This window comes from Centroberyx gerrardi, chromosome 17 (genome assembly GCF_048128805.1).
Source record: "Centroberyx gerrardi isolate f3 chromosome 17, fCenGer3.hap1.cur.20231027, whole genome shotgun sequence".
NCBI lineage: Eukaryota > Metazoa > Chordata > Actinopteri > Beryciformes > Berycidae > Centroberyx > Centroberyx gerrardi.
Window position 1 is genome coordinate 18,657,940 of NC_136013.1, and position 24,160 is coordinate 18,682,099.

The 24,160-nt window shown below is 43.4% G+C and overlaps 3 protein-coding genes across 5 annotated transcripts in view; all 3 read right to left on the bottom strand.

Moving 5' to 3' along the window:
* arhgef10 (Rho guanine nucleotide exchange factor (GEF) 10) overlaps nt 1-2,711 on the bottom strand; it is a 55,434-nt gene extending 52,723 nt beyond the window's left edge. For all 3 annotated transcript variants that reach the window (XM_078289547.1, XM_078289545.1, XM_078289546.1), the window contains exon 1: nt 2,593-2,711. The gene's annotated coding sequence lies outside the window, so the exon portion shown is untranslated. The remainder of the gene's footprint in view (nt 1-2,592) is intronic.
* Nucleotides 2,712-3,320: 609 nt separating this feature from the next.
* Nucleotides 3,321-7,746, bottom strand: cln8 (CLN8 transmembrane ER and ERGIC protein). The gene is made up of 3 exons (XM_071918200.2): nt 7,635-7,746; nt 6,524-7,179; nt 3,321-5,942 (listed from the first exon to the last, which is right to left on the bottom strand). The coding sequence occupies exons 2-3, from the start codon at nt 7,079-7,081 to the stop codon at nt 5,616-5,618; spliced, it is 885 nt and encodes a 294-aa protein (XP_071774301.2). The 5' UTR covers nt 7,082-7,179; nt 7,635-7,746; the 3' UTR covers nt 3,321-5,615.
* Nucleotides 7,747-16,461: 8,715 nt separating this feature from the next.
* The window catches only part of dlgap2a (discs, large (Drosophila) homolog-associated protein 2a), a 150,444-nt gene continuing 142,745 nt past the window's right edge, over nt 16,462-24,160 (bottom strand). Inside the window, exons 9-13 of the mRNA XM_078289640.1 lie at nt 22,661-22,749; nt 21,713-22,152; nt 21,252-21,343; nt 17,099-17,251; nt 16,462-16,668 (exon numbers count right to left, since the gene is read on the bottom strand). Of these exons, the coding sequence (XP_078145766.1) occupies nt 16,462-16,668; nt 17,099-17,251; nt 21,252-21,343; nt 21,713-22,152; nt 22,661-22,749 (981 nt within the window). The remainder of the gene's footprint in view (nt 16,669-17,098; nt 17,252-21,251; nt 21,344-21,712; nt 22,153-22,660; nt 22,750-24,160) is intronic.

The window sequence follows — 24,160 nt, forward strand, 5'->3', positions numbered from 1 at the left end:
CCAACATGTCGTCAGAAGAGCACTATTTAGTGTGTAGAGGGTAGTGGAAAAGAGCGGCTGCCCCAAAGGGCTCTTTTGTTGGCTGTTAGGATTTTAGCTCTGGAGGCATTTCAATATCAATAGAACAACCCTCTCATGATTGCCCCCCCAACATCAGATTACAATAAATGACCACAGGCCAACTCAATGCTCTTGATTGTCAGGGTAATAGACATTGCACTGACTTCAGAGGGTGGGGGCAGCTTTTGAAGCCAAGGCTGCCAATGACTCCTGACTATTCTCATACTCCCAAGGCTGGATGTGTCCTGTGGTGTCTTGTGGTCACTGTGTATAGCTCAACTGATTAAGCGTGGCACTAACACTGCCAAAGTAAGGGGTTCGATTCCCACCGGAGCCATTCAAAATGTATATACTCACAATACTGTAAGGTGCATTGAATAAAGGTACTCACCAGATGGCATATACTGTATATCCACCAATATATTAAAATTATGTCAGTGCTCTTGATATGACTTTGTACATGTTGCACTGAAGGAGTCTAAGCCAAACTGACCCTAACCTTGCTCCAAATAGAATATCCATCACACACTGAATTTATCCGACCCATGTTCCCAGCTGCCAAACTAGTGTGTGACATGTGAACAATTTCACACATCCACCTGCAGAAGGGCTGTGCTGTTCCTTTCCCAGCTGTTGCTCAGCTATGTTGCTAATCCATGCCTTATCTCAGGGGATCATTGCTGGGATGGTGGGTGGACACTGAGTCCATGATCGCACAGTCTTTCTAAAAATGAACGGTATGCTCTTCTGCTCCGCCACTGTGTACTCTGGCCCTCAAACTCAGTCTGTCAGAGAGAGCAGAAGGCCATGAGCCACTATTGGCAAAATAGAGTAACGGCTTCGACACACTCACTTCAGCAATTAGTGATTCCTGGCATTTCCCATTTGGCTGCATCTGTGTTCACACAGATCAACAAATATAGAACAGGAGGAGATATTGCATTGTGAACAACTGCCCCGTTACAATGCTGATGACAGAACGGTTGATGAGATGCTAACATGGTGTCACCCTAAGCATCTAGATAACAGACACGGCAAATAGAACTGTTGGCAATCAGGATGTTGGCAATCAGTGGCAGTTCTGCCACTGATTCATTGCCAACATCCCTTTCCTCAAAACACCAATGGCAGTTGTCATTTACTGGCTACAAAACCACAGGTTGCAGTTGCAAACACCACTGGGTGTTGAGAGCAGTTTTGTCCCAGTGGAGTCTGAGAACATCAAACAGTGAAGGCAGCTGTGGTTTGATCAGGAGGAAGTGTCACGCATAACGGAGCGTGTGTCTACACGACTCACCTGAGCGCTGCAGTAAATTTGATCTAGGGAAAAAGGGATGTGTGCTCACCAGAGAGCCTTCCCTGGTGTTATTACAGTGGGTGGAGGAATGAGGCATCTGTGCTCGCAGCCAGGCCACCCTGACTATTTGCTAAACAAATTACCAGTACAGACTTTTGTGTGTGTGTGTGTGTGTGTGTGTGTGTGACCCTCTCAATCTTGCACCTCTCACCTACGCTGATGTGGAGTGAACTGGACATGCATGGCGCCAGACAATACAAGAGAAGATCAAAGCCCTCTCCGTATCTAAACCATCTTTTTTTGGCAGCCTAGCTCCGAGGCTTAACCCTCCAAGATTCCTGAAAACACTTGTTGGGCTGTCTGCACTAAAAAGCAGCTCTAACAACTTAAGGAAACAGTTTTATTAAATTAGGCTTTTCCTGACTGATAGAGTGTTACACCAATGTTCCGGTTGACTGGAGCTGTGCAGTGCCCTCACTGAGGAATGTTATGCATGACTACATGAATTTGTAGATGGGGTGAGTGTTCAGGAGGTCACAACACTTCCTCACTTATCAAATGATTTTAGAAGATGGCAAAACTCCAGAGGAATTCCCATATTTACCACTTATTTATTCCTTATGAATGGAGTTCATAATCAACGTTGTGAGCTTGACATGCTTTTTTTAAATTAATATTCTGAATGCAAAAAGTTATCATGTACCTGCAGCTGCATCCTTGAGAAGGAACAGAGGGGGCCAGTAAATATGAACATAAACACATCCATCAAAATGTTTGTCACCGACTAACTTGACAGGGTCAAAGCCTGGAAAATCATGTTAGTGTTAGTAGGCTACGCCAGACAAAATCAGAGGGATGGTTGAGCAGAGAAACGTAGTAGTTAGTAAGTTAGTAGTTAGTAGTTAGTAAAACGTAGGAGTTTTCAAGGTTAGGACGCATTAATTAACATAAAATAAGTATAAAAAGAGAGAATGCCTCGTTTTCGGCTTTTATGGAAAGTACTCAGACTTGACAGTGTTGGCAACTTGGCAAAGATAAGGCGCCACGTTATAGCCATAACGGACACGATACAATGTTTTTAAAAAGAAAAATACACTTCTGAGACGCGCAAAGAAAACCTTTCAAATGAATTTATCAAGTGATTAACACTCACCTGAACTAGCACTTAACGTTAGTAAAATAGTTTGGGACATTTCAAACTTTGTCAGAAACTTATGAAAATGTTCTCAACTCACCATTTTAAGACTCTTGCCCGGATGAATTACCGTATCCCTTCGCCGTGTTACTATGCAAGTGCCAAACTAATGCATTTTTGACTTAAATGCAACTTTATTTACATCAAAACATACACACTTTTCTCCCACTGTCCTTCTTTCAACTCGACTCCCTTCGATGCAAGCTGACTCCATCCATGAAATGCCCATACCTCTTTCTAGGAGCTCATTGGTCGATATTCGGGTTGGGATGCTCTGATTGGCTGTACAGACCGTCAATCACATTCCCAACGTCTTCTCCGGTAGGATCATCATGGTGGGGAAGTGCTGCATTTCTTTTAGCTGGTCTTGCCATCTCTGGAACGGGGCTGTCATCTAGTGGCCACGGACTGTAACAACACCCAGTAATACTGCTACCCCCGGTATTCATATTCAAGTATTTATTACTGGGTGTTGTTACAGTCCGTGGCCACTAGATGGCAGCGCCGATAGATGCAACACCAGCTAAAATAAATGCAGTACTTCTCATAGACCGTCAAAAAAAGCATGCATTAGACTCCACTCCATTCCACTTTATTAGTGAGGACCGATATATGGAGATAAGGTTAAAAAATGGCGAAGTGTTCCTTTAGAAATTAATCCTATTCTGCCACAGAAGATGTTCTACTGCACAGATATCGTAGATGGTAAACAATCATTATAATGGGAAAAAAATGACTGTATGGCAGTGTCCAGGTTACACTGGTATGGAGAAACACATTTTATTATGTCACTTAAATTAATGCATTTCCCAACACAAACATGATGTCACATGTTTTGGTATATGATGGAGCACTTACAGTACAGAGAATCCTATACCCATGCCTTGGTGTTATTTCTAGACAATCAATATGACATGCGTGACATGTATTGGCATTTAATATTAGTAGATTTTATTAATATTAGTACAACATCATATACTGTTAGAAAACATAGACTAACTTTTGTCAGGTCAGGAGGAAACTATAAAGTAGCACTGTCACTACCCATTCAATTCCATATTTAGTCCAGTTATTCTGAAATTGCAAGGACATGTATGCAAGTGAATACATACTCCAACATCTTTAAAATAAAACCATATAAAATAAAATGATGCCAAAATAGTTTTCCAACGTGATTATTAAATTATCATCTCTTTACGACACTAAAGGGCCCCAACTCTAAGGTGCTGCAGGGTATCTACAAGATGCAGAATTTTAAGACTAGTTAATACTGATGGTAAAAATGTATTAGCCAAGAAACAATCTAGAGCATATTTAGGAATTAGACATGAGCTAAAGATGCAATACTGTTAAAGCCCGCACACTGAAAAGTGTGAGAAATTGTAAAATGATCTGGATGTTTACAGCTGAGTCACAACAATCATATTCTAGATACATAAAACATAAGTGTACCTGAAGTAGTCCAAATGTTGCATCAATCTTTAAACACTATAAATGCACTTCAAGCAATTCCAATATCTTATCCCTCATATAATTTAGCTCTCAGTAAATACTACCATAAATTGTGCATCCAACCAAACAAAAACATCCTGTCAAACTTATTACAATGGACAAAGCCCACCCACAAAGCCAAAATGTCCAAAACAATGAGACCATTGTATGAAACATGCAAAACAATACTCATTTTCAATTTTGATGAAGCATAAGTTGAAATAAAAACCAAACAAAAAAAACCCAACTATTTAAAACCCTTAAACTGTAACATTAGTTGAGTATTAGTATTTTTTGTTATTATCTTTGACTCATAATGAAAAAAAATCCTGATCAAAGTGTTGCTTGGTTATTTTGGACCAACACTGTTTGAACCTAGCCTCCACACTACACCTCGATTTTGGACAGCAGATCCTTTGTAAAGCGGACCAGTCCAGGAGTTTCTTCAATGTGGGTGAGCAGATTCTGACAAGTGCATCCGTTATAGGGCTATTGATGAAATATATTATGATAAATATCTTCCTCTCTGCTGAAATAGGATCCACAGTCCAAAAACGGCTACCGACACCAACGTGACCCATAAATGGACTGATCCAATTGTCCACTTATAGCGTTCAGTGGCTCCATTGATAGAGCTAACCCACAGAACCTCGCTCTTCAAAACTCAACTCTATTTCCATGCCCTGCCTGTTCAGTGCTGAAGAAAGCATGTCTGTTGTAAAAGGGTCTGTGTATGACACGGGCCACGTTCTTGATATTAATCCACTACTAAGAGTCCTTTGATGGCTCTACTGAGAAAGAGCACATCCTCTTCTGACTCCCTCGTGTCACACACACACAATATGCTGCTAGGCTCGTTTCACCTGACAGATCAACTCGACTTCCCTCTAGAAAGAAACAGACCAGAAGAAACCAACGATAGACTAGAAGACCTACATAACTCTCTTAAGCAAGACAAGATGTAGAATTCTGTCAGTGCATATACATAAGTCGCTTTCAAGCAATTAAGTCTACAGGCTCGAGGTCCACGAGGTCTTGATTTGCAGGGTTGTGTTTTGAAATGGCTCTTACAAGAAATGCTGTCTTACGTGCTTAACCTTCTGTGAAGAAATGACTGAGCACGCTACCGCTAAGTGCATACAGTATTTCAAGGCACTGTGGCCCGAAGGCACTGCAAACGAGCCACCGCCCCATTCCACCGCCTCACACACATCACACCTCCCTGCTGAAAGCCGACCACATGGAGAATTAATATCCCTTCCTCTGGTTAAACAAGAGGGAAGCAGAATGAAAATGGCCTGATAAAGCCAGATGGAAGACAATGTAGCTTCCATTAACTAGGACCTTTTGTCATGATTGGCATATTAGGACATTGTTTTTTTTGTTTTTTAAAAAGGTAGTGAAGTCCACTCCTGTCCCAGTCTGTAAAAACAAAACAGAAAGGTCTAAAAAGTAGTAGGATGAATCTCAAAAATACCCAACTCACTTTCACCACTCTCCGATCACCTCACTCATCCAATAGAAAAGAAAAAAAAAAGAAGTAAACAGTTACAGAGTCAGACAGTAAACGCTTCAGCTGGCGTGGGGCTTGACAGAAACCTCCGCCCGCTCCACCGTGGGACCGTTCAGGGGCGCGGGCTTGTTGTCGAAGTTCCAGTCCACGGGGTTGAGCAGCTGCATGGTCTTCTTGTGCGTCCAGATGGGGTTGATGAGGACGGTGAGGAGGGCCAGGCCGGTGAAGAAGAGCAGGCGCTGGGGCAGGACCACGTGGGTGCTGATCTCCCCCCAGTGGCTCCAGCTCACCCACCACATGTAGTAGGTGAGCACCATGCGGCAGTGGAACATGTGGATCATCGCCCACTGGTTCACTCTCCAAAACAAGCTCCGCGCCCAGCCGGCCTGTCAGGGAGGAGGAGAGATGAGAGAGGGAGGAGAGAGAGAGAGAGGAGAGATGAGAGAGAGAGGCAGTGATGGTAAAGATTAGCACAGGAATTGCTTGGTGAACAGGATGAAGTCGTTAATCTTCAGTAGTGCTTGCTGTGGTGTGGCAGTGTTTTGCTCAAGCATATTATTATACCATTACACCATGATGTCATGTCATCATCTGTGTGTTATCTGCGGGCAGGAGGAACAGAGAACTTTCATGATACTGGCTCCATCTTTTTCTGGAACTTCCTCTTTCTAAGAATGTCCAGCGGAGCTTATCAGGTGACAACAATAAGGTGCATCAGGCCGTTCAGCGTGTCCACACAGCAGAGGAACTGAAACCCCTGTGTACCTCCAGTGGTGTGTACGCTAGTTGACAAGGAACCATCATCAGGCAGAAGGGGAAACGGTCAACTAGCACACAGATGCCACTACTGGAGCCCTGGTGCTCTGGTGAAATAACTGCAGTTGCCAAACAAAGCTTCAGATGAGCATGAGGGAGGAAAACAAGTGACAGCAGCTGGTTTCCCTCAACAGAAGCAAAGACACTGTACCTTCAGCAACATCCAGGACACACAGGTGAAGGGCGTGCTCATCTCCAGCAGCAGCGTAACCATCGGCAGGTAGTGGCCCAGGGAATCCCACACCACCGTGGCCACGAACCCCGACAGGGCGAAGAAGTGGTGTGTGGCCAGCGGGAGGTCAAACGACCGAAACGCCACGCTGGAGGCGTGGAGAGCCACGTTCTCAAACACGAAGAAGCCCGTGGCGGTGAGGACGTGAAACCACGACCAGTCCTCCTGGCCCCTCACCCTGTCTCTGGACAACGCCGAGTCCTCGGTCAGGGCCCGGAGGCCGGCTACGGAGCTCTGGAGGCCGAAGACGGCCCGAGTGGCCGCCAGGCTCCAGAACACCCTCTCCTTGGCTAGCAGGGAGCGGTAGGTCCGGGATAGCGCTACCGACAGGAGGTGGGAGAGGAGGAATATGGCAGCGTAGAAGGCAAAACCCAGGCCGATGACCCGGAGGCGAGGGCCCAATGAGGAGTAGTCGGTGCTGGGCCGGGTGGGGCCGTCGCTGGGGGGCGGAGGGCTGGTCTGGTACGCAGCGTCCATGATGTTTGAGAGAGGATACTGGAGCTCAGGGTGAAGGGGGTCTCAGCTGCAGGTCGGACTGGGAGCAGTGCTGGTTACATGCATGGTGTATGGGTCACCTGCAGAAAGAGGGACAGTTGCAGATTACAAGTCTCACAGAGGGACGCCAGCAGAGGAAATCATCCAGCACACACGCACCTAGAAAGACACACAAAGAAAATACAATATTTGGCTGTATTACTCTCACTGGAACCAGATATGAAGTTTTTACCCAGGCTGCATGACATGTTTAACGAAGCAGATAAGAGCCGCCTCGGCACACAAAGGAAAGAAAAACGGTTCTTCGAGTTTGGCCTGACTTAACAAAACCAATGTTTTATCAGTTATTTTGGTTTATTTAACAGTAACGTTACAGTATAATGTTACACAAAGAGTCACTCGGCGTCATGTTGCGACTTCAACTCAACTGTGTGGTAAAATGAGCACAACAAAACAGCGACGACGAAAATGGAGCGGCTCGAGCTAGCAAAATACAAAGTAACGTTATTCTGAAACAGTAGTTATTATTACTTACCACACACTATATCCGTAGAAAACGTAACTGCTCCATCGTAGTTCAAGTGTTTGCACTGAACATCGAGTACCAGTGCAGCTCCACAGCAAATTTCACATCATACGACTTCAATTTGGTCATGTGACCTGGAAACAGGAAGTCACGCCTATTTTAGACTTTCTCACATCCCATTGGCCAATGTCGCTCACATTATGCCAGCGCATATAAATGAGCAATTGGGCAATTGGTCACATGCGCGTGGGTACAGGGCTGTTTGTTTAGTGCATCATACATTTAAAATGTGTCTTTCTGCTTCGAGTTTATCTCGTTTAACTGGTCCTCGGCTCCAAAAGTGCAGTAAAAAAAGGAATGTCTCCCTGTCTGTCTGTCTGTCTGTCTGTCTCTCTCTCTCTCTCGTGTGTGTGTGCACCGAGGTTATGTTTAGAGATATCTGTTTCCTCAGCTGATACCGAATGAGGCAGCTATTGCTTGGTGTTTCTGTACTGCACACTTGACAAACAGCAGACAGATGGAGGAGTGTGAAGGATGCAACAGATGTGTTTTTTTTTAATCATGTACAATATCGCAGGCTCCACCCCTCCACACACCATCCAACAAAAATGTCTCTGGCCTGCTTATGTACACAGGTGAGTGTATGGCGCGAGTAACAAAGGAGAAGGAGCCAATACACTGAACATGCAGCAGGTGGGACCTCGCAGTCGCAGTTGATGTGGCTTACCATATAGATGCTCCACTGGGTCCCATCCTGACTGGGTCAATGAGAGTGATGACGTAGGAGCAGTCATAGCCAATCAGCACCCCCAGACAAAACTTCTCAGAGGAATAGTGCAATCCTGGCCAGCCAACCAGGGAGCATCTTCCGGGTAGATGGTCGGTTATCAATTGCACAGACATAGACAGTGCATGAACCTTGCAATGCTTTTGTGATCGGCACCCCATTGAATAAGATTTGAGGTACCAGCTACTTCACCTTTCATAACAACAACAACAACAATAATCCTAATCATAATAGGCCTATTAAATTAAACACTATCCCTTCCGTAGAAGATGGAAGAGAGGAACCCAACTGCAATATCTGGTAATTGGACATTCCATGCATTTCCTTCCATGTCCAGCAGGGGGAGACCTTGCCTTGAACATGTGGGATGGCATGAGGCAACAGGACAAGTGGGTCCAGTAGAGATCCAAGCTGAGTATTCAACACCTCCAAATTGGGTTAAGGTGTATCTAAATTCCTTTGAATGTCCTTGAGATGTCTGGACAAGTGAATTGGAGTCCACCTGTGGCCAGTTCAACTTACTGGACATAATTGAGAACAAAACACAAATATCTATATAAAGTTCCACAGATGACAGCACATGTCAGAGCAGAAACTCTCCCATGAAGTCCAAGGAACTATAGAAATCAGAGACAGAATTGTGAAGAGGCACAGTCTGAAGTCTAAGTCTAAGTGTTGGGAATTCACAAGAGCACAGCAGGCTCCATCATAAGGAAATGGAAAAAAAAAAAAAGATATATGGACCTGGAAGAAGGACCTTGGTCAGGGAGGAGACTAGGATCTTGCTGGAGGGACAGCAGTCAGTGCAGCACTTCCAAAACCCAGACTTGATTCCCATATTCAAATTGTGGAATGAATTAAAGATAGTTGCTCACAGACGCCCCCCTCCAACTTGCTTGAGCAAATCTGCAGAATGGGAGAAAATTCCCAAAATCCAGATGTGCCGAGCTGATCCTCTCCAAGAAGACTCAAAGCTGTAATTGCCGCCAAAGGTGCTTCTACAAAGTATTGACTCAAGGGGTCGAATACTTATTTAAATGAGATATTTCTCTATTTCAAGAAGAACTCTCTCTCTCTCTCTCTCTCTCTCTCTCTCTCTCTCTCTCTCTCTCTCTCACTCAGACACACACACATACTGGGCCGGGGGTTTTCGTCTTGTGCGTTTTGTCCCTATGTCGTCTCAGTGCTGTTTTTTATTATCACATGTCGTTTGCTATGTGCGGCTCCCTGGAGGAGAAGCTTAATGTGCAACATTTAATGAGGCTCCTAATGAACGGAAAAAACAAAAACAAATCAATCTCATTTAAAATTGTAAACTACTCAGAACACACTCCTGCTAGCTGGTGAGCAAGAACATGCTGGTTGCTTTAATGCATCTGAATTTCACTTTCTGATAGGGTCAACTTTATCATTGTTAGTCTCAAGAAGGATGATAAAATTTGCATCACTTTATGAATCTCCTTGCAGTTGAAGATCAAACTTTCATGCTGGGTGGCTTTACACATACAAGCCCACATCTTGAAATGATGTTCTTTTTTCTGGGCATTCCTCCAATAGAAAGTGACCAGCAGCTGGCAGGGATGTGTGGGGATGACCTACACTTTGTCTCAGAGGCCATTTCTTACATTCTTCTCATATAGTCTATTGATTCATGAGGCTGTATGACGCTCTGCCCTCAGCTGGCAGAAGAGCCTCAAAAAATGTGGGAATTTTGGAATCATAAAGACACGAATTAGAATAGATTGAAAGGAAATTCCCATTCAAATGAGCATTTTCAAATGTTCATTTGGCTGCTACACCAAAGATGGCAGCTATGCTTGGCAATGCTGCCACAGAAATCTGCATGGCTACAGTGCATGAGACTGAGACAGCTGTTGTTTTATCATGGGTCTAAATTGGATGATCATAACAGTAGCAGGTATGTTAAACCTCTCCATTCTCACTGTGAAAAACATCAACATATGCCCTATGGTTGTCATTCTTTGGATAAGCACAGTACCTTTTGTAAAATGACTGTGTAACTTATTATAGACAGTCCACAACCAGTATTCTACTACAACATTTCTTGAACTATAAGCACCAAAGTTGCCCCTCAAGCCAAATCTTCAAGGTCAGGGTGCTTCAAGAACGCCTCTTAGACAAATGACTGTGTGGGATTTCAGACCAAATGCTCATATTCTAACTGGGCCTTTGGTCAAAATCTTCTAGTGTGTGTCCATCCTAATGGATGTTTTGGACAATATGAATGTGATTCTATGAAAAAATCTGAACAGTTTATCCTGGGTGAAATTCAATCCTTGATATAAATGCCAAGTCATGCTGACCTTCCTGATTCACTTCAACAGGAATGGTGAAGTGTAAATGCAGCATTTTCTTTGACAGATGAGTCAAAGCCACCCCATCTTTATCCCACTGCTATTTGGGTTAGCAGGCAACATACAGATAGAAAATGCATGAAATGTCAAGAATATTTTGACAAATCCATTTAAGCCCTGTGAGCCAATACTATACAGGAATAGTGTTATTCATGACAAGCGTTAAACGGCCACCTACATGGGTGACTATGTTAGAATTTGTTGGAGGATTGTTTCATTTCACACATGAAATCTTAAAGGGATGCTATAGAAATATTATATTGCACCCAATTTGGCCAGTAAATACCTGTCTTTAAATTCTTTGTTTGCCCAAATAAGCATTAATATCTGTTGTAGCTTCATCCACAAGTACCACTGTTCAACAATCTATACCTATATATCTATATACTCAAACATTTACTACTCTTTTATATGGTTGTATATATGTATATTATGATTATTGTGCACTTTAACTAGGAGAAAGCAAAAGAATAGCACATTTTAAGATTTGTCAAACAAAACAGACGCCACACACACAAACGTTTCCAAACTTTTTCTCCAAAAAATTTAATTGCAGAAGTATTTACACTGGATGACCTCAGCAATGATCAAACTACTCAAAGAGGCAAAATCTTTCAATAGTTCAGCTGGGAAAGAATGGAGGGAAAATGCACGTGTCGTTTCAAATTACCCAAATCATACAAAAAATAACCAAATGTTAACATCAGGAAATATAGCGCTGAAATAACACACCCTGAAAAAAAAATGCATCTGTGATAAACTTAAATAAATCCATAACAAAAGTACATCGATGTGACAGTGTCGGAATTTTTAACAAAGAAAAAAAAAAAGAATAAATTATAAGCCTACATTCAGAATCAGTATTTTGCATGCCATCATATCAGCGTATGAAAGAACCTTAACAAAAACCCAAAATAATGACAACGAAACATGAGCAAGAGCAGAAAATAGTTATGTTTCAATGAAGCATATATTATATATTTATATATCTATATATATTTCTTTACAAATAATGAATATTTGGCATTATATTCATCCTCACTATAGATATGATATACAAGAGATGAAAATAGTTTTAGCTAAACGACTACCTTTTTTTTTTTTTCTTCATTTGTCTAGTAATTATAGAGTTGTTTCACATTCCAAGTTCAAGGAAGTGTTGTATCAGTCTATCTCAGTGACTCTGATGTTCTTTCCACTGCAGTGGGCACGAAAAAGTCCCCTGGAAACATTTCACACCATGGATCCTAGTGTTAAAAGCAGATAGACAGACGTATCAGAAGTGAGGCCACAGATGCTCAGATACTAGTGGAGATGATAGAAGTTATTGATTGATGATTGGAAACAGGACGATAGGGAATGCCTACACAAAACGGATGAAAGAGGCAAGGGGTTTTTCAGTATGCTAGAGAAGTCAAAAAAGATGGCACTTGTAGTTCTTTGCTGCCCTCGTGAGAATAAACGTGACATTAATGCAGTTTTCTCCCAGTAGAGTTATGAACACAAAGTGAGTAACTTTCTGCCAAGTGAGGAACCCTCCAATGCCCACAGTGTCACATCCACACACACACACTTTAACCAATCACACATAAACAACCTATTGACATATTGGCTTTGTGACAAGAGGCCTGAAAACACACACTCAAAAGTTATGTTTGAGTGAGAGAGCAATACACACTAAAAGAAAACGAGTTCATAGATGGAAAATGAATGATATGTATGATAGAGTGAAGTGTGTATCTACTCTATCTAGTGGAGAACATTGGAACTGAGTGGAAGAGTTTATTTCACTGCAGAGACAAACTACAACAGAAGGATTCAGAGGGGCAGTTTGTTCAGTTTGTTATGCTTTAGTTCATCGTTTAAAAAAACGGCTCTAAGATACTCTCAAAAAGTACCAAGGCAATATCTTTTTCTGCAAAGGGAATAGTATGTATGTGTTTCTTCAGGACATACTTCTTAGCTCTAACGCTGTGCATGTAAATTTACTAAAAAATCCCTTTCAAATCCTTTTCAACAGTCTGCGCTCCCACGTGACCTCCGGCACTGATCTCTCAGTTTACTATTTGAAATGTTCATGGTCTAAGTAGGGGGAGAAAAAAAACAAAAAACGGCCTCACGGCAATTATGTGAATCCTGCTAGGAGGAGCGGGAGATACGCTTTCAACTTGAACCAAGGTAGAGACACGCTTTGCAGCCCTGATTCATTTGCATACGGGGGGGAAGAAACACTTCTTGTCATTTCAGTGGCAGCCTTCAATGAAACTAGCCCGGCGGAGACTGATAGAACCGAAACACTGGCAGTGCTGATGCTTCAGTTCTACAGTAGGCCACTATTCAGCAATACATTTATCAGTGCGGGCTTTTGAAGGGCCTCGGAGGCTGTTTGTTTGATCTCACCAAGGACCTGAAATCTTACATAAGCTGCTTTGCTTTAGTCAAAGGCAGCCTGAAAACACCCGGCGCAGCGACTAGAGATCCGCACGCGGAGCGGAGCAGCCTTCCAGCAACACAACAGCATGCAGTGGCGGCGGCGGCGGCGGCGGCAGCAGTTCGGGGCTCAAAGCGGAGCTCTCGTCTCCTCTAAGCCAGCATATGTCAGGCGGCGTCTGTCTCGCTGCCGTCTGCCCGCCGCTGCGGCAACAGCAGGGGGACGCCGCCGACGCTGCCAACCGCCTGGCGTCGCACACCCAAACACCTTCCAGAAACCCGCTGTCCTTCTGTTAAAGGTCCCCTAACCCCCGCCGATGAGGACGGCAGTAGGGCTATGTAGGTGTGTGAGTGTGTAAAATACAGATGCAGATTACTAGAGGAAAGGATGGAGGTGTTTTGGTACACTATGTTGAAAGCATTAAGCCTGCAATGAGAGAGCGCCACGGGGATTTGTCATGGCAGACTTTTGAAAGTAGCCTCAGTATCGGGTTTGTATGACTTTTAATGGGAATCTGAAATCTGATTGAAAATATTTCTTAGGTCTCTGAAATTTATTGTGCGAGCTTTGAACATCTGACAGCTAAACATGAAGTGGCATGAAGAGTAAAACACATCTGTATTCTGTGTTGATGGGCTGAGATAGTTCGAAAGAGCTTATTTTCCATCTGCATCTGCAGGACTTAAGTCTACTGCGTGTGAATATGCCCAAAATGTAGATGGATGAATAGATGATTTTGGACTGTATAGCTGAAAGGAAAATACTGTGGGGAAAATACTGGCAACCAGGCTGACCACAGAGTATGGCTTCTAAAACATGTTTCTACAGATTGCTGATGACATAAGGATGACACTGTGTGTGTGTGTGTGTGTGTGTGTGTGTGTGTGTGTGTGAGGGGGGGGGGTCTCCGCATAGTAATAGGGGAATCAAGCCGTCTCAGACACACACTGACCCCACATTCACCTTCTCTTTCTGAATCTGTCAGCCACAAAAACAAGACACACACACACACACACACACACACACACACACACACACACACACACACACAGGCCTATTCCCATCCAGTGAAATGCACTTTGTTGTCACTGCAATATGATACAAATCCCTGGTCCTACTCATTATGAAGCCAGGCACACTGGCAAACTTAACCAACCAAAAATGTTCTAAGTCATAAAAATAGATTGTTAAGTAATGCATCGATCAGCTGACAGCGCATTGTGTTGCATTGATTGTTTGTCTAGTACTGAATTGATTGAATAAAAAGCAGCACCATTTAGTTGGTTGATTATCCAAGGTTTTACCAATAGAAATGATCCCAGTCCTTAGGTAGAGTAGCTTGTTTTATGCTCAGTGATTTGAATACAACGTCAGCAATGAAGACTAACATCCAAGTCACCGGAACAACACTCAAGAGCAGCAGAGTTTTTAGCTTTTGCTCAGTGTGAGAGTTCGTTCATAGTGGAAATCCACCTCAAGATTTTACCCTCATGAGAAAATTATACAAAACAACCTGGAAGTGAATCCCGTGGCCACTGGAGACTCCTATCCCCAAAAACTGCACCGCTGCCCCAGGAGACCGACGCTTCCCTTCCACTCCCACATCACACACTGGGCCTCTGGAGTGCATCTTAGCATTGTGATGGGAATCAAAGGCAAATGTAAGAGCTAGCTAGCTGCATCATGTTGTGACAAAATATCACACACAGGCAAGCAGGCGTATTCACAGTCACACACACACACACACACACACACACACACCAAATATGAGTAAATATCTTGCTGCTCGCACCCCTCTGGAATGCTTTCGCCCCAATTTCTTTTCATTATTTCCCAGCCTGTCCTAGAGGGAGCCGATGCGGTTATGCTACTGCTTAAGGAGAATTTCAACAACAAGAGAACTTTTCAGGAAATATGGAAATCGCAAATCATTTCTTGAACTGGTGAGCTGATATTTTGTTCGTGTTCTGGGAGTTTTATATCATTCCTCATTAACTGTAGCAGAGGGCGCTGTGTGAAAGGGCCTGAGAGAGGTGTGTGGGATGAAAACGCAGCAGCATGGTATTCTGTGTGATCAAGTATCACTGTATGTACGCAACAAATCCAGGTTTGGCAAAAGCAATGGAGAGGGCAGGCAAGTACTGGACATGGGGTAAAATACACAATGAATATTCTTCCCGCTCACAATTCAAAAATACAACAGTACTGTTGTGAACTTGGGTATGTACATTTCCCTTGGAAATAGAGAAAATTGTAATAAGTGCATAAGTGCATTTGTCTACACATTTTGATCTAAGGAGTTACACAAACTTTCCTAGATGTGTTTTTTTTTTCTACTGCAGTGACATGATGAAAAATGTTGGCACAAGACTTGCATGTTTTCTGCTTCAAGTAAATGTCAATATTTGAAAATTGGCAACAGGAAAGGGAGGCATAGAGGAAAGATGTTTGAAATGTGCAGGTTAATGTCATCCTAAGATATTTCCACCAATCCAGACCATGAGAATGTTTGACTACAACCTGATTGGGTAGACAGCTGCATTTTTCAACACTGACCGGTCCAGAGCTTATAAGGGCTGCCTGAATAACCTTATAGGGGTGAACAGTGCCACGTGCACAGAGTTGAGGTATTTCAAGCATTGGCACTTTTCAAAGTTTCGAACAATTTTGAGATTTTTAGCTTGTGGTTAACATTGACCCAAAGAAGAATTGAGAAACTAAAAGAGCAGAAAAGAATCTCAATCAACATCTAACCTTAAATTACTGAAAAATACAGAAGGGTTACCGACTTTGAACAGATTCTTTTGAACGACCCGAAATAAATCACTCATTAATACTCTTTTTTTAGCTCAAAGACCTGGCTGCTGGTAGGTTTTCAAAGCTGCACTTTTTAAATGGCACTTTGCAAATGCTGAAAAACTACAGACATACCCCTCCAGGATATTGGGTGAGAGCTTGTAGGTCGGGTGTCATGATCACCAGCAAACCAAGGAGAAACCCAACCGACCCACGTCAGTGATACATTTCCGCTAGTACTTATTCTGGCGATGGGAGAAGAGGCTTGGCGCATCCTACAGACCGAAGGTGTTGGCGATGGACACTGAGGATGGCTATCGAGATTTAGACAATTAGATGGGTGGAAAGGAAGAGTAGAGAGAGTAGTAGTCTAGAAAAAAGGCTAGTTTGAAAGTTGCTTGAACGTGGGAGCAGGGAGACGCGCTGGGCCTCCCCGACCCTGCCTTCTCAAAGTCTAGTCTGAGCCTCGGGGATGTAGATCTCGATGCTGTCCGCTCGCTCCGAGGCCGAGTTCTGCCGGAAGGAGGCCGCCCGCTTGGCCGCCATGAGTCGCCGGCGGGCCTCCTGCCGGTGCCTGTCCGGCAGGTCCAGGGACTTCTCCCTCGTCACCGCGCTCTTCTGTCGCACTGGCTTCTTTGGTACGGGAGCTGGTGGCTTTAGGAGGGAGAGAGAAGGATTCAGAGGTGGTTAGGAAACTTTGGTCAGTGCTTCAACAAAGTAGACTTGGTAGACTTGGATATGGAATTTTCTGTGCTGAGATATTTTAAGTGGATTTTAACAATGAAATCAAACTTTTGAGTCTCTATATTTGTTGATGTTGGGGCGGGACATAATGCAGTGAGGGATCATTCAAAAGTCTAAACCAATGGAATATGAGTCAGGGAGATGAAGGCAATTGTATCTTCTATCTTGGAGTAAAAGTAATGGGTGTTCATTTCATGGGGACTTTAATGCTCCCAGAAGAAGCCAGCGAATCAGATCCAGTCTTTGACCAGCTGCTTCTTGCTGAACCGTATGTGGTCCAGATTTCCTCTAAGGTTTCGCGTTAGGAGGACTCAAGATGCAACTGAGGAGGAGCCCTCACCTTCTTCTCTGGGCTGTCTACGGGCCTCCAGTTGTTGTTCTTGATCTGCTGCAGCTGGTCAAACTTCACGGTGACGTCGTCGATGGAGAGCTGCAGCAGGTCCCAGAAGCCGGCCAGGTCCTGAGAGGTGGGCCGCGGCATGGCACTGGGGTCCTAGGAGACGAACAGGGGGAAGAGTGTTACAACAAAGATAACATTAACTTTATTGATCCCTGCGGTGACACTGGGCAATGAGCCAGACGGTTGGCTCTGTACCTGTATCCCAGATGATAAGCACAAACGCACAACATGCAATTGTCACGCACACACATATGCATTATCTGCACTGTAAATCTGAAGAGATTCATGGCCATTGCACTTCAGCCTAGATCCACTAGATGTCCTTATCGGAACTCATCAAAATCAGCCATGGCCTTGTGCATCAATAACCTCTGTAGGCTCTCTACTGAAATGAGGAATAACAATTTGTGATGGGGACCTATCCTGATTATTTCCCCTGAATGAGCTCTGAAATAATAAAGTGCCTCTTTCAGCTCAGTCACTATTCATCGCTGAATTCCTGATTTGAAAGGAGAATGAAATCAAGAGATGCTCCACTGTCTCAGCCACGGACCTGCAGTAGAAGTGAAAGTCTTTGTGAGCCTTGAGAGCCCATGCTAATACTCTATATGACATATGGCCTGCACTGATGCTTTACTAATGGAGTACTTCAGAGCTGGGAGGTAATATCTAATGTATAAGTCCCCTTTCTGCCCCTGCTTTGGGCTTTGCTTTGATTAATTCAGCCACTTCATGTGCTCCCCATGTTCAGTGTTTGTAAGGAAAAACAATATTATTTTGCCTCTGTCTAGCTAGAGAGTGGAACCTCTGATCAAAACAGTCAATATACATCCTCTCCTAGTGCTAGCTTCAAGTGAATACAAAGATATTGAATTTAAAGGTGCTACTTGTAGCATTTTACCATCAATAAGTCATTATCACATTCATTTTGAGACATTGGTATAATTACTATAAACAAATGAAACTGTCACTGAGAAGCACCTGTAAACTAATCCTCATTTTGCTGGACCCCAAATTCAGGAGCTGCTGGTCTACAGAAGGCACAGCAGCAAGCAGAACAGCAAGCTCAGTCCTGCTGAGAGACTCAGAGGCTCTCACTGTGTTCCCAGGCTGCGCTCCTACCCCATCACTTCTTTAGCTGCCTGAATCCACCAGTCACACACACAGCTCATTCATCTTGTGGGCCTACAGCCTGTCAAGGCAAATACACAGAGACAGAGGTGCGCTGGTGGAAGACAGCACAGATCTCACACTAGGAATAAGGGATGAGTCCAGAGGCGCCTGTGCACAAGGAGCGACTGTTTCAAGACACCGCTACACTCAAAATATACTGTATAGTATAAGAAGAATCCACATCTGATGTGTACCACAGGAGTTCAGAAATGTATTACAATTTGACATTTAAAAGGAAAACTGCTAATTTTATTCAGTGTTTTTAATAGAGCATGGTGGTAATAATGCCAAGGTCATGGGTTTGATCCCTGTATGGGTTGTTGTTGTGTTTAGGGGCAAAGCTGGGTTAGATACACTTTTTTGCAATGATGAACAAGTCCTGACACCAAGTCCTGGTTTTACTATGTGGAACAATGTTGTTCAATTGTTCTAGTCCTATTAAAACTGTGAGTGCCAGATAGCTGAGTTTTAGTTGGCTGAGAATATCTGTGAAGTTACAACTATCACTTTGAATGCAAACTATGTTGTTCCTGGTATATAGTCCATGCAGTGCTTTGACTGTAAATGTGACTGATCTGGGAGCCTGCTGCAAATTATCATAACTCAAAATAACAAGCAACTTGTTGCTTGTTGCAGACACAAGTGGGTTTGCATTGATGAAATCTAACTTTTTATTTACAGGGATTTTAAATGGCATCTTAGATGGGACTTCAAGTTAATTTTATGAGCAGTGGAAAGGTAAGATAAGGCACTGTTGAATTATTTAATGACAAACTGTCTCTCCATTTTAGGTGACATTCTGAAATATTCCACATATTATTTGTGTAACCAAAACCTCCTTAGATGTGTTTCCATTAAACTGTCATAAGTCCATAACAAGCTGGAGGTTTTGTGCTAAAACTGAGAATGTCAAACAGAAATGTTATGGTTCAACTTTTCTTTAATATACTAATTAGTATCAGGCTATAATAAATCGGTGCCCTTCAAAAGGAAAATGGAAACTGGTGCTGCCAGCCAACACTAACAAAAAATCACTATAATATCCTATGGGGACTTAAAATGTGTCTGTTTACAGTGATCTCATTGTACTTTACGATATGGTCATTAGCTCATATAGCATGAGTATAACACTCCTAATATTCCTATAATATTCCAATTAGGGATTTATATATATATAAAGGGATATATAAGGGATTTATAGTTTTGCTGTGATATTTGTATAGTATCTCTCTAAAATCTATTATTGGATTATATAATTTCTTTTCGTAAACACAGTCATCAATTAGTATGGATCTGCAAAATCATGGCATTCATCATGCTGGGTGCAGAACAAACAGCATTTATGCGATGTGTAATTACTGAGGAATTGGCTCAAGTGTTCATCGGCTTCCTCCTGACCCCTGAACTGCTGCTGTTCTTCAAAGTGTCTCAGAAGTCTTACGGCTTCAAAAAGCCAAGAGCTGGCAGATTTCAGGGGAGTCGGTGCGTTTTAAGCTCTGGCTGTGTCAGTGTGTTTTTAATCCTGGAGCTCCTCCCAGAGAAGTGCTCTACACACACTGTTTGTCTCTCTGAGAGCATACTTAAGGCAGGCTTTATGAAAGTTGATCCAGGAGGTAGAGAGAGGCAGTCTGATAAAACGCAATTAGCCATCTCTTTAAGCTTCTTATTTGTGGGCATTTATGCCTCAAACGGAGCCAGATACATAGTATGAACTATATATTATTCCATGTGCCTTTTGTCATGTGGAGAAACGTTGCAGCTTTTGGAAATGAAAAAGTTAAGTAAAGTTACATAATACTGTCGGAAAAAACTGGGGAGCTTGGTATAAAAGGCTAGTTCACAGCATCTAATCCCTGTGCAATTCTCATTCCCCTTGAATGAGCAGTTTCTGCTGCATACTGCAAAAAACGGCAACAGTATTTCTCATAACTCTGAACTAACTTCATTTGAAATATTGGATACTTGGCTCAGATCAATAAAATGAGTTGAGAACAGTGCAAGAAAAATACGAGGCAGAAATCCCTGACCCTGTGTGTGTTCCTGTATTGGATGAGCAGTAGAGTGGACGGGGTCTGGCTGTTTGGGCCTATTTAAACCCAGGCTCGGCTCACTGTTCTCCTCAGGACATCACCACAAATACATCCATTCACCCTCACGCACTGTTCATTTCAAAATGTTCAGGTCACACATAAATGTGCTAGATAGCTATTGATTCTCAATGTTGTGTTTTTCCACAATCAATGACGCATTCAGTGACTTTTGATTCAGTCTGTTAGCGCCGGCTAAACCATTAAATGTGTATCGAAGGTGGGAGAACAAAGGTTGCAAGGAGACATGAAGGTTTCTGTTACAATAACAAAAGTTAATTTTGTAGCACTGCAAAAGTTCTGTCTTTGTCTTTTAGGCTGTGTTCACACTGCAGCTGAAAGTCTCCAAATTTTTTCCTTCATATGTGACACAGATTTGATTGGCACGCCTCAATTCAGTCAAAACTCGGCACATACTATAACTGAAATGTATTGGAAAAAAGTGGGACAAGCGTAGGTACAAAAGCATATAGGTGGCGTCTTTTCTTATTGTTACTTTGTGCACATGGGTCTTTTCCACATCACTGTCAGTTCATATTGGTACTGGATATGGGTTACATCCTGGAATAGACATGAACACTTATCCAAAAAAAGTCAGATATGCTATATCAGACAAGCAATTTGGAATTGAGCACGAAGGCCTGCGGTGTGCAGGCAGCCTTATTTGATTTCTTTTGACACCCAAGACATTCCTACAATCACCCATCTCAACCTCATGTGTGAGCACGCACACACACACACACGCACGCACGCACACACACACACACACACACACACACACACACACACACACACACACACTTGCTCTCTGTTTGATGGGTTAGGCTTCTCACCAGGTTTTGCTGACACAGCCAGTAGAATTGCTGGAATTTCTGAGACATGAGCAGCTGAGCGCTACCCACTGCACTCCGGATTTTACCTAGGACTGAAGCACACACAAAGCACACCAAGACCTCATTAATGAAGTACATTTACAGTCCCATACCTACAGTACAGTACACTAAAAAGCCATCTTTCCCATGCTGCCCGCAATGCCTATATTGTGCAAAAAAACAAACTTGTTGCAGCAGTTCACCGTAAAAAACAAATGTCCCTCTCAACCAGTCATTTAGTCTCATAGTCTTAAAATCTCATTTTTCTGCAAACAAGTGAAAAATTCTGTTAAGATGGATTTTGTTTTGCTGTGTAGGTTTTTACATCACTTCCCTCTTCACTATTCTATTCTATTCTATTCTATTCTATTCTCTTCTACTGAATCTGGATCCCATGTATGGTAGCTTCCGGCACCACTTACTGTCCTCTGACAGGTCATTCTCCTCGGCCTCAGCCTCCATCTCCTTGCACCACCCCTCCATCCTCTTGGTCTCTGTGTGCAGCAGCTGCATGAACCAGCTCCCGTCCCGCCGCAGCGAGGGGGACACCCGGCCCGACTCGCCCGACGAGACCGCGCTCTCCCGGGGGGAGGGCGGCTCCAGCTGCCAGGGGGCGTCGCTGGTGGTCTCCCTGGGGCTGGGGGGCTCGGCGGGGGTGCGGTAATCCTCGCGGTAGCTGAAGAGGCCCTGGGTGCGTACGGTGCGCACCGCCCCGTACTGGGTGGGCGTGCTGGGCTCCGAGTGGCGCTGGAAGCCGCCGCCGAACTGCAGGCCCTTGTCCTCCATGGTGGGGAAGCCCTCCATCTCCAGGTCGGCCTGCACGGCTGCAGTCACACTGTTGGAGCGCTTGAACCGGCCCTGTCTGAGGGGGGCGGGGAGACAGGAACATACATGAGCATACACACACGCATATACACTGCAAAAACATCCATCTTAACAAGTCATTTAGTCTCATATTCAGCCTTTCAACCTTATTTTTCTTAAACAAGAGAAAGATTCTGCCACTGGGGTGAGATCACTCCACTTGTTTCCAATGCAGCTTCACTTGTTTCAGGAATTTTCTAGAAATGACTGTCAGTATCTTGAAACAAGTCAGAAAATCAAGAAAATGACACTTGAGTCTACAAAATTCTTGAAACAAGTGGATTTGCATTGGAAACAAGTGAAATTATCTAATCCCATGATGATTTTAGGACTCAATAACAGACTAAATGACTTGTTAAGATGGAGATTTTTGCAGTGCACACAGGCCAACAGTGATAAGTGATGGCAATTGTTCATAATAGCGACAGCAAAGTCAAAGCGTCTTCCCCCCGTGTGAGAATTGAGCTTTTCTCGTGGGGTTTACAATCCCGGAACCATTATCTCACCCTTTTTTATCATCCTCCACCTGGATCCCGACAGAATGGTATTCCCGCGAGCCTTTGCTTTCTGATTCCGAGTCCGTGGCTGCTTCCACCTAATGCAAAGGAATGACACAAACCAAAAGCAGTTCTCATTATGTGAACTACCATTCCCCAGTGTTTCTGGGTTTATTGGTTTGGGAGTGGACAGAGCACCTTAACTGTACATGACCTGTCAGGGAGCAAACATTCTGTGATTTATGGAGGCTGCAAAGGCAACTAAGCTGAGGACGTTTCTGGGAACGGTTTTTAGGGTTCTGCAGAAGTTAATGTACAAAATGAGGGCGGGGATGTACTGTATATTGTATTACACACCATAAAATGTCTGAAAAAACACTTCATGGCAGCTACAAACTGTCATGGCTAACCCTGAGGCATATTTAATTTAGAAATCACAATTTCCAAAAAGTCATTCATTTTGAAAATTCTGCTTGAGAAACTGTCATACAGTTACACTGCTATGTTAAAAATGTTATTACCTGAGCACCACATGAAGGCTGACATGAGTGAATTGATAATGTGCCATGTTATGAAGCTCATATTCAGGTCATGCGAATGTGTTTTTAAATCAGATATTCAAAAAGCATATCAGTTTCAAAAAGGAAAAAGATAGTTGTTCAACCCTTTCCCATCTCCACACAGTTGGGGAGCGTCGACTGGTCTGCTACCAAGTGTTCACTGCCGTGTTACAGCCATAGTACCGGAGTGACAGATAGGGAAACATTAGTGGATATTATGGGATGGCGGGGAAATGATTGATTTTGATCCTGCCTTGTCCCTGCAGGGCTGTGATCCTGATCCAGAAGGCCCAGCTCGGAGACTCTGTATCGCCCGCTCTGCTCCCTGGAGCCCCGCGCTTTACTGGCTTTATGGAAGTCATGTCCAGCCATGTCGGCACTCACCGCTTTTTCTGTCTGTCAGACGCTTTTTCCTCGTTTCTCTATTTGCTTGTCCCTTTCTTTTTTTAATTTCTTTCCTTTTACTTCTCTCTTTGTCTATCCTTCATAATTTCTTGCTGGCTTACTGTCACAATCTTTCTCTTTCTGTGCTGTTTTAAGCCTCTTTTGTCTGCCATTTCAGCTTCTCTTCCTTACAGCCCATCCAACCTTTTCTCCTTATGACGGTGCCAGAAATGGGCTGCAAATCAAAAGTTTGATACTACAGTCGGTGGCCAGATTTTGGGAGAAGCATATGGTGGCTGCTAGGCAAGCAAGATGCCATGATGCTCAACTGAGCTTGCTCTTTCAATATGTATGTCTATCTGTTTCTTTTTCTAGAACACGCAATGTGAGAACACCAGACAAATAATTTAATAACGCTTTCCTGACTGCAGGAATATTATTCCCGCCTATGCCAGAAGAAACAACACAAGGTCCAACCAGAAATGTCTATGAGGCCCACAGAGCATTCTTAAGTCTTCAGCTCAATGTTGTATTGTGACTGTGAGAGTGAGTGAAAGGCAGTGGT